This window comes from Equus przewalskii, unplaced genomic scaffold (assembly GCF_037783145.1).
Source record: "Equus przewalskii isolate Varuska unplaced genomic scaffold, EquPr2 ChrUn-13, whole genome shotgun sequence".
Lineage (NCBI taxonomy): Eukaryota > Metazoa > Chordata > Mammalia > Perissodactyla > Equidae > Equus > Equus przewalskii.
Window position 1 is genome coordinate 10,080,275 of NW_027228750.1, and position 15,734 is coordinate 10,096,008.

Genomic DNA, 15,734 nt, shown 5'->3' on the forward strand with positions numbered 1-15,734 from the left:
CAAGTTAACTCTTTCCAATTGTCTACACATGCCAGATTAGGAATTCAAATCAATCACCTTGTCTTTCTACACTTTTTTCTGTGGCCTCAACTATCAGAACATTTCAGACTAAATTAAAATTCTGAGAAATTTAATCATCTGGATAATTGCCTTAAATTGACTCTTTTGTTTCAGACAGTATTTGAAGACTCAGCCTACCGCTGATATTCAAAACTTGAATTTTTTTTTTGTCAGAGTTAAAGACAAGATGGTAAAGATTACATAACTGTCAGCCTTCCAAAGAAGTGTGTTTGCCTCCTCAAAACACTCACTGGCCCAGCAAAATCGCATTCATTCAAGGCCCAGCTTCAGAGTTAGGCCATTTCTATGAACTTGACATGCAGCCCCCACCCCAGGCAGAATTCTTTGCTCTGGCCTCTGTTTCCCCTCAGCACTGTGTCTCATCTGTCCTCATGCCTTCACACCCATCTTTGTATCCCAAATATCTGACGGAAGGCCTCGTATAGAGGGAACGCTCAGCAGAGTAAACTCTGAGCCACTGTTGATTTAACAAATGATTTCAACGCTTCACAAGCAGTCTCCGAGGTTGGCAGCATGTCACCCCTCGAGAACCTGAACACTCTTCACGGTGGTGTGGGGAGCCTAGTGAGTCAGCCCGGCCTTCTGCCCAGCAGCTCCCTCAGGTCTGGGTTTGTTCTTTAATTGGTCCCAAGTTTGCAGCAACTATTGTGAAATAATGAGAACTCTATAATTTTGTGATAAGTAGCCCTGAAAAGAGAGTCTACTGCTAGTGTTATTCATTCATTCAGCAAATATTTATTGCTAAATGCTAGGCACTTGTCTAGGTATTGCGGATTCAAAATAAGTGATGCAGACAGATCACCACCCTCAAGATGCTGGCATTTCTGCCAGGGACACAGACAATGAACAAAGAAAATTACAGAATGTTAACAGCGCTATGCAAGAACTAAGACTACATTCCTTATGACTCTGAAGTCAGACCACCTGTGTCCAAATACTGGCTCTGTCACTTATTGGCTTTGTGACCTTGGGAAAGTTATGTAACCTCTGTGCCTTAGTTTCCTCCTCTGTAAAATGAGGATAATATTACCTGCCTAAATTCCAACTCCTCTTCTGCAAAAAGTCTTTACAAACTGTAAAATTCTGAACCAACAGAATTATTTGCTTATTTTAATTTTGTCATTCTCGTTCTAGACCCAGGAGTTTTTAATCTCAATATTTCCAATTCACTCATAATGAAATAATTGCAAAGTGTGGTCAACAGAGTGGCAGCATGGCATCACCTGGGAGCTTGTTAGAAACTGTTATGATGTTGAAAGGAGTTGATATAGGTAAAGTACTTAAAACAGGGCCCGGCTCATAGAAAGCACGTTACCTGTGTGTTAGCTGTCCATGACTATTCAGTGATGGGATATGACCAAGAGTAACTCACTGTGGGAGGGTAGGGCCACTAGAGAAAGGTGGTTGCGAGGGTTTTCCAGAGGTGGGATTTGAACTGGGTACGTACTGGGGGATGAGAAGGAGGCAGGTGGTGAAGAGTCTGGGGAAAAGGGACTCCAGCAGGATTGCTGGTGCCTTAGGGGTGTGTAGGGACGCTCCACTGATTTTGAGTCACCTCCCGTGGGATCGCAGCCCCAACAGCAAGTCCCTCTGTGCGGCTCCCCAGATTCCGGAGGAGCACTCCGGCCGTCCTTTGGGGTCCCCACTACTCTCTTCCTCAGGTTGTTCCTTCCCACCATCCCAGGAATGCTGAAATTAAATTCCTGACGACTCTTCACCAGATTTTTAAAAAGCCAAATAATCCCCAAAAGTGGGGCTCCCGGTAACTTAAGAACTGATTCTAAAATTCAAACTTTTTTTAACCAGACCAACCAGATCAAATGGCCAGGAGGTCGTCTTCTGATTCCAAGGTTACGTCCAGCAGACGAGGTCTGGCTCCGTTCAGTTCATTCCATTGGCTCTTGAACCGTAACCAGCATTGCTGGATGTGACTCTGAAACGGGCATGATTGAGATCACTAGCTCTTAGACTAATTGGCACCCTGGATGTTAGTGCTGGCGGCAGCAGCCAGTATCGCTGACATTCCCCACTCTCAGCACTCAGGAGGGACTTGCCCAAGGTGCCTGTTCTAGACTAGGCTTCTCCAACCGGAGTGGGCCGGGGAACCATCTGCACATCTTACTGAGACGCGGGCTGCTCTGGGGACCACGCTTTGAGATTATTTCATTCTGAATGAATTGGAAATACCGGGATTAAAAACTCCTGGGTCTAAAATGATAATGACAAAATTATAAGGAGCAGTAAACAATAATAATTCTGTTGGTTCAGAGCTTTACACTTTGCGAAGACTTTCTGCAGAAGGAGAGTTGGAAGCTTAGAAAGGGGAGATTGGCCCAGGGCAGATGGCAGGGGATCCCAGGTCACAGCTCAGGCAGAGGGCAGCTCCCTACAGTCTGCTCATTAAACCTGCCTTAAATGCAAAGTGCAGAGGCAGCCCTGTAGGCCTGGGAGACATAGACGAGAACACAGGGGGAAGATAGGGGGAAAAAAACCTTTATTTTTAAAATTATAATATATGCTTATTGCAAAAAAAATTCAGAAAATAGAGAAAAGTATAAAGAACATTTCACTGAGAGAAAAATCATTGCTAATATTTTGGTGTATACTGTCCAGTCTTTTTTTCTCTGCATACACATACCCATTTTTGCAAAAATGGGATCATACTATATGTATTGTTTTGTGATGTCCTTTTTATTTAACGTTATATTGTGGGCATCTCAACAGTCACTCCGGATAAACCTACAGCTTCATTTGTAACGACTGCATTTATTTCAGTGTATGGGTGTACCCTGATTCATTTAACCAATCCCTTATGGATGGACATTTAGTTTTTCCCAGTTCTTTGATATTATAAACACTGCTTCAGCACATCATTTTACATGCAAAGTTTTAGTCTTAGTTGATTATTTCCTTAGAATAAAAACCTAGGAGTGCAGTTAATGTTTCAAAAGTGAGCAGTGAAAATTCTGATAAACTGGCCATTAGCAAGGCGGTGCCCGTTCACAGGCCTGCAGCTGTGTGCATGGTCATGGAGGTATTTCCAACCTGGCCTCCCCCATCCCCCAGGGCATATGTTTTCTTTTTCTTTCCAACTGTTGCTAAAATGATAAGTGAAAACTGGTATCTCACTGTTTTAATCTGTATTTTTTTTACTATTTGTGAAATGTAACCCATTTCGATATGTTTCTTGCCACCACCTCTTTGACAGCAACAACATGGTAACCAGTGTTTGCAAAATTGAAACCACAATCTTTTTAAAAAAATAAAGGCAGACAACTTGGAAAGTATTAAGAGCAAATACTGTGTTCAGTGTTGAGATTTTTATGGTACCAACTGCTCTGACAAGTGCACGAAGGAGCAGCGGAACGGTGGTTAAGAAGGCCGGCTTACTTACAGGCAGGCAGAGTTTCGGATCCCAGCTCTGCCCCTGACTCCCTTGTGGCTTTGCCAAGTTGCTTCAGTTCTCTAAGCCTCAGATTATTCATCATTAAAATGGGGACAACGTGCCAGGAAGGTGGGAAGGAACAAAGGAGGCTACATGAGAAGCACCTGGCACACAAGCAATCAACAAATGGCTGTTTTTATTAAAAAGTAAACCCTGAAACCCTCCAAAAAAAATAATGGACAAAGTTTATGAACTAGAAGTCACAAATAGGAAACACAATCAATAAAGAAGCATATGGGAAAATGTTTCTCCCCTTTAATAAGAGAAGAAATGGTAATTAACACAAGGTGCCACACCGCCTTTTTAAGTTAACAAAAACATTTTTAAGTGACAATTCCTGTGCAGAGGAAGGTGTGGTCAAACCAAGCTGCCCACATTGTTGGGGGCTGTGTAACTTGTACCACTTTTGTGGAAAGCATTTTGGCAATATGCATCATCACACAAACATGTTCGCAACCTTTGACCCAGACGTTTCCCGAGGAAGTAATTCAAAATGTGGAGAAAACTCTTTGGACCATGGTGCTTATGCGGCCCTGCTCATAATGGTGAGAGAAGTACGCCTATTTTCTGTTTACATAAAAGGGTAAAACCAGAGTAAAAAATACAGGCTGGGGGGTGTCATCCCTTTCAGTTCAGCAGTGTAACTTATTTGTGCTAAAAGGGGACATAGAAACAAGAGTTTAGCCCTCCAGATAGTCCCATAAGCTTGTTTTAATTCATAGTTGAATACATTTCTTTGGAAAAGCTTTTAGAGCTCTAATAATCAGCGGTCAGATTAATAGATTTTAAAATTATCTTCTTAAATCTATTCATCCTCTGGTACAGCTTGGGGTAATTTGAAACAAAAGGAAAGGAAAAAAGGGGGAAAGTATTCCCTCATCTGTAAATGAGATTTTTAAATGTTTGGAGAAAGAAGGCAGGCAAGCCAGTGTTGACGCTTTCTTGCTCTGAGCCCCAGCCATGACAGCACAGACCCCACGGAGCGAGAAATCAGAACCAGAACAGAGTCCTGAAATGGTGCGCTCGGCCGAGTCTGAGCTGCTTGCCGGGCTGTGCATGGGCCGCCAAGCGATGAGTCACTTCCTCGGGCACATCCACATCTGTGTGTGCTTTGTGGCGCAGGAGGACCCCGGCACCGCCTCAGGAGGGCAGGAACGTGCAGAGAGAACCAGTCCAAGCTGTGCCTTCTGCCTCCGGGTCCTTGAATGGTGAGGGCTTCTTGCTGCTAAATTCCCAGGATGGGTGGGAGAGTGGGCGTCAACTAACTGAAGGGGTGCCAGAAGCCACTGGCTGAGTTATAGAATTCCAGATCTCAGAGCTGGATGCATAGCCCGCCCTCCCTTCTGAATGACAAATCCCTCTGGCGGTGGTTCTCAACTGGGGAGAACATCAAAGTCACCAGGGAGATTTTTAAACAAAGCACGGGCCTCAGCCCCACCTGCTGTATCAGCCTCGCCAGAGGTGGCGCCCTGGTAGGAATATGTCTTTCAAATCTCCCCAGGTGACTTCAGTAACCCCTTGGGTAAGGACCGAGCTACAGTACAGGGAGGGTGGTTTGTCCTGTAGGCTCTGTTTGAACATTGCCCAGACAGGAGATTTTTAGACAAACACCATTGTGCACCAGCTCCCATAGTCACTGCACTCTCCTCACGATGAGTAAATATCTACCCTGTTGGATCCCATCTCTGCCCCTCCCCCCCACCCCGGTCCCACCAGAAATAAGCCTAATCTCGCATCTCAGGGCTTACTTCTCCCCTGTCCCCAGCAAAAAATCTTCCAGAAGTAACAAGCTGTAAATTGTGTAAAAACCTGCAGATGTAAAATCCTCAGGCGAAATCCTTAATGGTTTTGAAACGCTCTTTGGATCAACTGTTAGCTCATGTGGATTCAGGGTCACTTATTTGAAGCTTCGGTGAGTTAATGAGAGGTGCCACCTCCAAGCGCAGGCGGCGCTGTGGACTCGGGCCAGAGCTTGGCTAATTTACCTTTCGAAGGTCAACAGTCAAGGAGGGAGGAGCTGTTTAGCAACCACAATTACATGTACTTAATGGGTTCTAGTAGAAGCAGATGACAAAGTCTGAAAGACTGAAGCTTCCTGGTGGAAAGCATTCCACCACAGGAACGGGCACTTGTCATAAATGTTCCATTGATTTTCCGCCCCTGAAAAAAGGGAACAGCATGGTGTTTGTGCTAAAAATTACCATGTGCCATCTGGAGTGGACCATTACCTTAACCCAGCATGACGTCAATCATTAGCTTTGACTCTCCTTTAAACACAGGGGCACTAAGTATGCTCACCCAGAGTCATCCCAGGCCAACTATTTTTATTAATTGTATTAAAATCTAGATTTTGGGGTCTTTTTTTTTTTTTTTTAGGTTTTTAAAGGATAGTAAAAGTAGTTTGACATCTAAAAAACATTTTGATTAAACATTTAAGGTACAAAATGTTTCTCTTCTAAATTCCTGGTCTAGATGCTACAGAACCACTTAAGTACCAGGACAGGGACCAATGGTCCAGACTAAATTTACTCTTTTATGATGAACAAGATGGAAAGAACAGCACAACCAGTGTAAAATCAGATCCAACAGTGAATCTGCTGCTGGGGAGGGAGAGGAGGTGGCCATGATTTACGAATTGGGGCGTTGGCGAACTGCATAATTGCTGAGGAATTACTTGAAAGGAGGGCTTTCCACTCTTCACTCTTTTAGAAGATTAGACATCTTTCCAATGGGACCGGTTCTTTATGGAGCTTGCTGATGTACACACTGTTTGTGGGATATTTGCAAAGTGCCATATAAATGCAGACAAGTAACATATATGCCACATGCAAAATGCTTATCCCTTTGTGTTATTGCTGATGCAGAATTTAGGATTTAGGAGTACACTTTAGCTACTTGGTCTTGTTGAAAAACCATCTTCTCCATTAGAATTGCCCTTAGCAGTTATGTTTGGCAAGAAGATTTTAGTGCACAAAGAAGTTTAAAAGATGCAGAAAAGGAAAGTCATGTGTTGGGCTGAATTCACTTGACTGAAATCCAAGTTTTCCACTTTGGAGAGCAGATGTTCAAATGCCCTGGAGGAGGAGGGTGGAGACAGAAAATGAAGTGTGAGAAAATCTGTGACTCAGGAGGAGAGCATGTTTTTCTAAAGAAGGGAAAGGACCTGGCTTCTTGGGCCCCCAAGCCCACACACTCCAAGCACGGCACCTCCATCCCCGCGGCAGGCCTGGGCACAGGCAGGCGCGCACATGTCTGCCAAGCAGCACCCCAGCCTCCTGCCCCATTCCCGGGAATCAGTCTCGGTGCTGCCTCCCCGCTTGGTCCAGGATCTCTGGGGCACGGTGCCCTCCACAGTAGAAATGAGCAACTTTCCCCAGGGGCTGTTACTGTCTCCCAGGGGCTGAGCAAGAGCTTTCAGAATTGTTACTAATTAGAATTCTTCTGGAGGAGTTAGGATTTCTGTGGAGGGAGGCTGAAGCTATAGACAGGTCAGAGGAGGTGTTCTGGTAGATGACAACTGTAGGACATCTTTCTGATGCCCCCTGGTGGCCTTGTACAGCTAAAATTAAGCCCACATGCTCACATAGCCTTTAGCCCCATAGACACTGGACAAAATCCACCTTGCTGGACCTTCTGGATACATTCAGCTGGTACTTATAAAGCCAAAGCCACGTGACCCGGTATTGACACATATTGCAGCTTCTTCCCCCATAATTGATTTTGAGACATGAATATGAAGAAAACTCCAAATTTTATAATCCCATACATCAGATATCTATATTGTGTATGGGTATATGATGATTAGATATTATCCTCTGGGGAACAAAACAGATTTACCTTTTTTTTCTGAGGAAGATTGGCCCTGAGCTAACATCCACGCCCATCTTCCTCTATTTTATATGTTGGACACCTGCCACGGCATGGCTTGATAAGCAGTGTATAGGTCGGTGCCTGGGATCTGAACTAGCGAAACTCAGGCCGCCAAAGCGGTGTACGCGAACTTAACCGCTATGATACCAGGCTGGCCCCAAAAGAGGTTTATTTTGAACGCTTGGTGTGTACATTCTTATCAGGCCAAACTGTGCTGGATACACACATAGGGAAGCTCTCAAACAGGCAGGAAGAGGGGATCTCTGTGTCGAGGATGACATGCCACTCCTACGTTGTTCCAGGCTCTGATATAGTAATTAACATTTTTCAGTTTTACCAACACTCTATCTCTATTAGAAGTATACTAATCTTATGCACCATTTTTTTAGGAAGCAAAAAATGGAGAAAGAAGGCCACAGAAGAATCAACTGTGGAAGGTTTCCCAATGCCATTCAAGACAAGGCACGGCCCGCAGATTCCATTCTCTGTAAGTTGTGGACCCTGGCGCTATGGGTGCTCAGTCTTCGAGGTCCCTCTCCGTGGGGTCTGCTCATGGTGGACGCCAGCTTGCCATCTGCCAGTCCAAATGGTATTGCCCTAGACTACAGTGTTGAATGTTGTATTTTTTTTTGCACAATGTAAAGAATGAATAATTGAATCGATTTAAATAAGATGTGGTCAAGTAGGGTGAAAGTGCCAACATCTGCTTCTGGGTGGAATCGCAGGATTCCACGGACTCAGTCATTAGGTGGCCTCAGGTCTGCGTGTCGTCATCTGTCCAGCATGACCCATAATCCGGCATCTGGTCAGCTTACCCACCCGGCAGAGCTGCTGCTGACTGGTCCACACATCTTTCAGAGAAGCAAAGAGCCTTAGAGCTTGGAGGAGCACAAGCACACAGAATTCGATGACTTTGAGTCATAGGAGCCTTTCTCCAAAGACAGTTTAAGCAGAAAAACATCTCCTGGCAGAACTGCCCTGGGTGAGGAAGAGGCGGGGCCGAGGCCTGCCTGCTCAGGCCTGAGCATGCAGCTCGCCGCCCGGGCCCAATTTACCCAGGTTATACCTGAGGACACCAGGGGCCAGAGAGCTAACAGGGGTTGCTTCAGTTCATGCGGCCTGTTAGCCGAGAGCCTTTCCTCCAACTCTGTATCTTTCTGTGAGGTCGTGTTTAGTTCCATTTCTGCTCTGTACATGATACATTTTCTAATAATAACAACAATAATAGGTTTCATCAATTGAACACTTACTACAGATGCTGTTAACAGAACAGAGATTTTCAAAGTGTGGTCAGAGGGCCCCTGTCACCCTTTCAGGGGGGCCATGAAGTCCTCTCCTTTCCAGCCACATATCTGTGCAAGGCCAATATTGCAACGGATGGGATGGAGATGCAGCTGTGGAATCCAGCTGCCTCTATGAAGCCAGATATTCAAGATTCTTGCCAAAACATAAAACACTGCCACTCTTCTCGTTACATTTTTTTATTTTCAAACATAGCTATTTTTCATTACAAAAAATGTGGCTTTGTGAACATGAAATGGATTATTGTTGTTTTTAAATGACATAACAAATAAATTATTCTTTAAATGCCTCAGTTTAAAATTCTAAAAAAAAAAAAAAGCCTCAGCACTGACCTTTCAGTCTTAAGAAGATCTGAAGGACTCTGCACAGCAAAAATGACATGAAACTTATACCTAGATACGTCTCGACCAGTCCGTCCTCAGCTGACCGAATGCTGGATGACAGCTCTTCTCCAATGCAGGGGGAGATTTTTGCCACAGGCATAAAGGATGGCAAATATTAATGATATATGGTAGACAGAAACTATAATAAGCAAAAGCTCGTTGGGGTTCTCAATTTTAAGAATATGAAAGTGTTCTGAAATCAAGTTTGAGAACTGTTGACATAGGGCATATCACTTAACTATCACACCCCTGTAAGGTAGGAATCATTATTTTATAGATAAGGAAATGGAGGCTCTGAGAAATTAAATGACCTGCCAGGGTCAAAGAGCTGGTATATTTTCTATTGCTGCTTAATGGAGTAACTCCAAACTTAATGGCTCAACACAACAAACATCGCTATCTCATAGTTTCTGTGGGTCAGGAATTCGGGAGCAGCTTAGCTGGGTGGTTCAGGCTCAAGGTCTCTCCTGAGGCTGCAGTCAAGATGTTGGCCAATACTGCCATCATCTGAAGGCTTGACTGGGCCTGGAGAATCTGCTTCCAAGATGGGTCACTCCTGTGGCCTTTGGCTGGTCTCAGTTTGTTGCCATGTGGGCCTCTCCAATAGGCTGCTTGAGAGTCATTACAACATGGCAGCCAGCTTCCCCCAGAGCAAATGATCCAAGAGAAAGACCAAGATGGGAGCATCACTGTCTTTTATGACCTAGTTTTGGAAGTTATACACCCTCACTACCACTTTATCTATTTGTTAGAAGCAAGTCACTAAATCCAGCCTACATTCAAGGAGGGAGGAAATGGTTCTACCTTTTGAAGAACATGTCAATTTGTGGACACATTTTTAACCATCACAGCTAATAAGTGGCAGGGCCAGGCTTCTGAACCTCATGCTCTTTCCACTGTACAACACAACCTTCGCAGGGTAGGCCCCCGTCCTCTATTTATAATTTCCTTGAGTTCTAGATCGAGAAGGCATTCAATGACTATTGACTGAGATTTGGGAAAGAAAAAACTTTCCTAGAGCTCATTCCATTTGTGACTTCCACTTTGAAAGATAACGTCACAAACGAGTGTATCATGAGTGCAGCAGGGCAGGTGGTACTGGCAGAGGATTTGTCCCCTGGCTTCATCTCTCCTGGAGCTGACACGTTGCTTGGACACCCAAACCTGACATACTCACCTGCCTGACCCAGGCTTCCATGCTCTGGCCTTACCTGGAGAGCTCCACTGCCCACAGCCTGCCTAACGAGTTCTAGACCTGCACCAGACCCACCTGCCCTCTACTATTAGCTTTTCCGTGGCACTGATGAGGGTAAAGCTCTGACTCAGGTTCCCACATGGGCTTATGAATTCGATGTGGAGGAAAACCATCTTTCCAGTTGCCTGGATGACAACACACAAGCTCTTAGCCCCAGCAGGGTCTGAGAAGAGAATATGGATGTAGCAGGGCAAATTGGAAAAATAACCCCAATTGCAAGATTGTCTGATAATTCAGAGGGCCAAATTCCTACGGATCCATCCATTCAGCAGACGTTTGCTAAGCACCCACATGCTCTAGGCAAATCTTGAGACTTTCCTGTCAGACTGTTACTCATCAAAACATCTCTCAGTTGTCAGAAGGGGATCCCAAATGTCTCCCCTAGGCTGGCAACTCCCCTTGGTAACACGGCCGGGGAAAGCGAACACACTGGGGCCTAATGCTTACCTCGCACAGTTGGAGCTCTACTCTCCACACCAGATTTTATGCCTACAATCAAGAAATTCACACTTCCTCTGTGAAACTTGGGCTCTTTCAGGTTATGATACGGTACACAGCTGCTATTCCTGCTATTCTACTTTGGGCACTGGACTGCAGAATAACAAACGTGAGGACTGCGGCTCTAAGACTCGTAACTCCAGAAAAGTCTGCGGTAAAGAACCAGCTAAAGGTGAAGGCGACTGGGGAGCCTCAGAAAGAAGGCACCAGTGGGGACAGCTGTTGTTCCTGGGCAATTTGTTGTATTTTTAATCTTTTCTTTTTAGAATTTCATTATAGATACAACATCCCAGGACAGAACTACTTGAATTGTAGCGAAAGAAGAGCCTGTGTCCCGCTCTGCTTTTTAAATGAAAATAAAAATTCTTCACCTTGTAAGTATATCTCCTGCATGATCCCATCTTTATAAAGCTAGTCTCTCAGGTGTGGGAGCCCTGTATTGCACTGGTCATTGCTCCCATCTGGGGAGCCCCTGCTGTCTCCAGTCTCCTGCCTGGGTCTTCAGCACTCATCTGACACTTCCACGTCCAGCCCGACGCCTGGATGGCAAGAGGCTGTGCTGGGGCTGGGAGATATGAAATCCCACTGGTACTAAGTGTACCAGCAGTGTAAGCTGGTAATGAATCATAAATATTTGCTGAACAAATGAACAACTGAGTAATCACAACTATTATTATTATTCAGGAGTGGCAAAAGCTTTAAATATTATCTCTACTAAAAGTCAGCATGGAAAGAAATAGACTATTTTTACACTCCTTAGACATCATATTGCTAATTTCAACGCAAAATTTTGCTGTCTTTGGAAAAAATTAAAATCCCACAAACATTTATTTATAAAGATGAATAAGACATGGCTCCTCCCTCCCAAGGACTTTACAATCTATTGCGAGAAAGGAACTCATGCCCAAATAAGGAATGTTCGTGGCAAAATGCGGTAAGTGCTAAAAGCAAAGTCAGAGTGTGCTAAGGGCACAGAGGAGGGAAGGAAATGCTCCTTGTTTTGCCTTGGGACAGCCATACCTGCTTCTCGGACAACCTTTCCTTGCGGGTGAGTTCATACCATCAGAGGTCTTTCTCTCCCTCTCTGGAGACAAGGCACCAGGGAGAATGTTTCTTACCTTTCACAATTACCAGAGTCCAAGACTAAGAATGTCATTTACTTGACTGACCTCAGCTGTGTCCCCTCTTCCCACTCCCAGCTGCCAAATCTTCCAATTGGATGTATTTTCTCCAGGTAACAGTCACTAACACTCTGCAGAAGCAACAGGGCAGATTTCTTCACTATCTCTTTGGTCTTTGGGTCTACAGCCCATGAGACCTTTATTGCAATGTATGAATGAGGAAAGTAACTGAGTCATCTGAAACGTGACCTTGAACTTCATTAGTAAACACTAGTGGCCAAGAGGGTAGAAGTCACAGGGAGGCGTTTTTTGCTCAATGTTAAAAAAGAACCTTCCAGCAATTGGGACGGAGAGAAAATGGAGTCGGGTGTTGCAGGAGGTCGTGAGCCCCATCTGTAGACTGGGAGACAATGTACTTCGTCAAGATGTTGTAGATCTGTAGGCTGGACTAGAACTGGACCATATGACCCTATGGTCCTTTCCGACCCTGAGTTTCTCTGTTTCAAATAAAATCCAAACTTATCTTGAAAGACTACCAAAGGACGAAGAATGAGCTCATTAGTGCCTCTGTTCATCATGACTCCAGTCTAGGGGGTCAGCAGGACTAAATTTGGACTTTCTGGCTTCTGCTCTGCCTTCCACGGCTGAGGGACAGTCTTTCCCAGTTTCCTTGTCAAATGAGACCCTCCTGAGGGGGAGGCAAGCCTAGCTACTAGAGACCAGTGAATGAGACAGCAGAATGTGAAGGAGAAAGAGGAGACGATGAGAAGAGCAGGAGGAAGAAGGGGAAGAGAAGAGGAGGGAGCCCCAGTGACAGAGAAGGCAGATTTGTTGGCCACTGAGTTTTCTCTCTTCCTTTCTCTGGCTTTCTTCTGGTCTTCCATGGGGACTTTCCTACATTTATCTTCTTCTCTGTTTATTCTCTATTTTCTAGAATTGTCTTAGTGACATAATTGTTAGTTTCTGACTCCTAGAATCCTTTCTCCTGAAGTTGGAGAGGACTTCAGGGATCCACTGCGCCAACCTCTTGGAAGATATCCCTCCATTTTTCAGATGAAGCAGTCGAGCCCAGAGAATTTAGACAACGTGCCCACGCCCCACAGCTGGCACCCCGGGAACCTAGACTCCTGGTCTCTTGTCTGCTAAGAAAACTCCTTTTAAAAATTTAATTTCTTTTCCTGAATTCAGAATACTTGATAGAAAGTTCTTGGTTTTCTCTGTTCCCTAATTTTCTTATTTATTTATTAAAATTTTATGAAATATTTCATTCATACACAACAGTTCAGGAAGTGATACCTGTATATCCACCATTTGGGGATCATTTTTGATGCTCTGCATTTAATCACAGCTAACATTTTTCAGCTCATTCAAAACCAAACTGGATCTGTTCCCAGAGAGCGAATTCAAAATCTTCTCAAGATGAACGCGAGCCCATACCAGGAAAGTAAGTCTTATTTTATTACAAATGGTAACAAAATTGCCTACCTACTGGTTGGGTGCATAATTACCTGCCCAAGATCACCTAGATCCTTGGCAGAGCCAGGATTCAAACCGAAGTCTATCAATACTTTAATCATTCATTTATTCATTCGACAAATATTTGAGTGTCAACAGCAGCAGGGTGCTAGGCTAGGTGCTGAGGACACAGTGACAAAGTCAACAACTGTCCTTGCCCTCAGAGTCAGTACTTAGGAGCTGGCTTTTTTGGGATTGGAGCCAGTCTTTCTAAGTGCCAAGAAGGGGGCATACAGAATGCTAGCACCCAATTTGGGGGTGCAGGGAAGCAAAACTAGCAAGGGGATGGGGGGGTCAGAGCGAAGAACGTTCAATCTGAGAGCTTCCTGGCATGGAAGGCCTTTGGCAAGTTTGGGAGCCATGTGGCTGGAGCCTAAAAGAGGGAGTGGCGGCGGGGCAAGCTGGGGCTGGGGAGGGAAGGCTGGTGAGGTGGGCAGGGCCAGACTGTGCCCGGGCTTGTCAGTTACAGGAAGGATTTCAGACTCTTAGGTACAATGGGAAGCCAATGAAGTTTTTTCACCCAGAGTTTAAAATTTTTTTAGTGTTTTAAAAGATCACTCAAGCTACTAAGAGAGCGGGAATGGATTAGAGGAGTCGGGTTGGAGCACAGACGCCAAATGAGAGGCTTGTGCAATAATCCAGGTGCGATGACGGCAGCTTGGCCAAGGTGGTAGAAAAGGAAAGAGACAAGTTCAGTGCTGGACTGCCATTCAGGAGGCAGAATCATTAGTGTAGCAGGAGGGTTAATAGATCAGGCTCTGCAGTCCCACTCAGCGTGAACCACTACCCACCACCACAGTGCCGTGCAGGGTTTAAGGAGGTGGCCTCTGGGGCGTTCTTGGGTTTGCATCTTGGTTCTGTCTTCTTGGGCAGGATGCTTGACCTCTCTGTGCCTCCCCTTCCCCATTGTGCTTCCCCACTATTCCCCATATGGGAACAATAATAGTGCTGACTTCATTGAGGACTGAGTCAATACATATAAAGCACTTAGAAGGTACGTGGCATTCAGCAAGTGATGGCTATTATCACTCTTGATAGTGGTGAGCGATTGGATGTGGGGACATAGAGGACTCCAAAGCCCACGCTCTTCCTACTGCACCACGTGGCCACACTCTGCCTAGTTTTTCATTAGGGGCCCTGACACTGATCACCTCTCTCAACTGGAGGATAGATCCAATGTGTTCAACTAACCTGCAGAACCAGCTGATGTTAATGTGGTGGGGGGAGAGGTATAAAGAGAGGCTTTGAGCCACAAGCATTTGAAGTCAGACTTTCTGGAGATGATACCGCTCACAACTATTGTTTGTACCAAAGGAGGAATCTCAAGCCAGGAAAAGCTGTGAGGATGGCGCCATGGCCCACTTGTCAACAGGCAAGGTCTTGTGGCATCCCTTAGGGCCACTACTCATGGTTGTGCAAAGCGGAACTCCAGGCAGTGCCTTTCACACAGACTTTGTGAATGGAACTCCCTAGAGTTCTGCAGTGCACACCTGAACAACCGTACACTGTGGCCCTGGCACCCCTCATTCACTCAGACCATCGCTAAGAGAGAGTCACAGTCATAGCAGAGCAGTCCAGGGGAGCCTGTTTACTTAAAGAGGCTCTGCTTTTACTTTTCTACTACTGCTGCCTCCTTGCTATATAAGCTCACTGGTGCTAGAATGAACTCAACTTGAAGTGTCTGCAATTGGCAGATTTGCATGTTTCATAAATAGTGGGGTAGAAGGTTGGCCCCCAAAGAATGAACTGAATAAGAATTTCTTTGGAGTCTTGCCTCTTTCTACGCCAAGGAGACAGGTTCTGGGAGGAAGTGTCCTTCATGGTCATGGGAACAAGCTTTTTCTGAAGCTCAGGTGTGGTCAGCCACCATGGGACTATGAGAGCTGCGAAAGGCAGAGGACGTACAAACTCCTCACTTCCAACACACACACACACGGCCACTGCTGAACCACAGAGCTGAGGGTGGTGCTTTATACAAGTATCAGTGTGCTCTTCCTTCCAGAAAAGATCTTAAGGCTTTCATGACCTACAGTTCAGACCCTGCTACACCTCTGCCCCATTTCCACTCCTGCAGGATTTCTGGCAGCACATCCTTAAGCAACTTTAGCAGTACAGAAGACATGGAAGCTGAGGTGAGGACCTAGAATAAAACATTCTAGAACCCTTGCATCTTGTAAGTTTGGCCTAGATGACCACAGAAGTGATGGCTTTTAAATTATTACAGTATGAAGGCATCAGAAAACAACCCGTGCTCAGCACTAAAA

General features: G+C 45.2%; 1 protein-coding gene across 9 annotated transcripts in view; it reads left to right on the forward strand.

The window, feature by feature from the left end:
* AKNAD1 (AKNA domain containing 1) overlaps window positions 1-15,734 on the forward strand; it is a 57,577-nt gene that overhangs the window by 41,071 nt on the left and 772 nt on the right. For 3 of the 9 annotated variants that reach the window (XM_070607820.1, XM_070607819.1, XM_070607818.1), the window contains 6 exons: window positions 4,649-4,734; window positions 7,786-7,883; window positions 10,875-11,006; window positions 11,101-11,208; window positions 13,318-13,399; window positions 15,473-15,602. In XM_070607820.1, the coding sequence (XP_070463921.1) occupies window positions 4,649-4,734; window positions 7,786-7,883; window positions 10,875-11,006; window positions 11,101-11,208; window positions 13,318-13,399; window positions 15,473-15,602 (636 nt within the window). The remainder of the gene's footprint in view (window positions 1-4,648; window positions 4,735-7,785; window positions 7,884-10,874; window positions 11,007-11,100; window positions 11,209-13,317; window positions 13,400-15,472; window positions 15,603-15,734) is intronic. The other 6 variants (XM_070607823.1, XM_070607821.1, XM_008523487.2 and 3 more) reach the window with 3 other exon arrangements.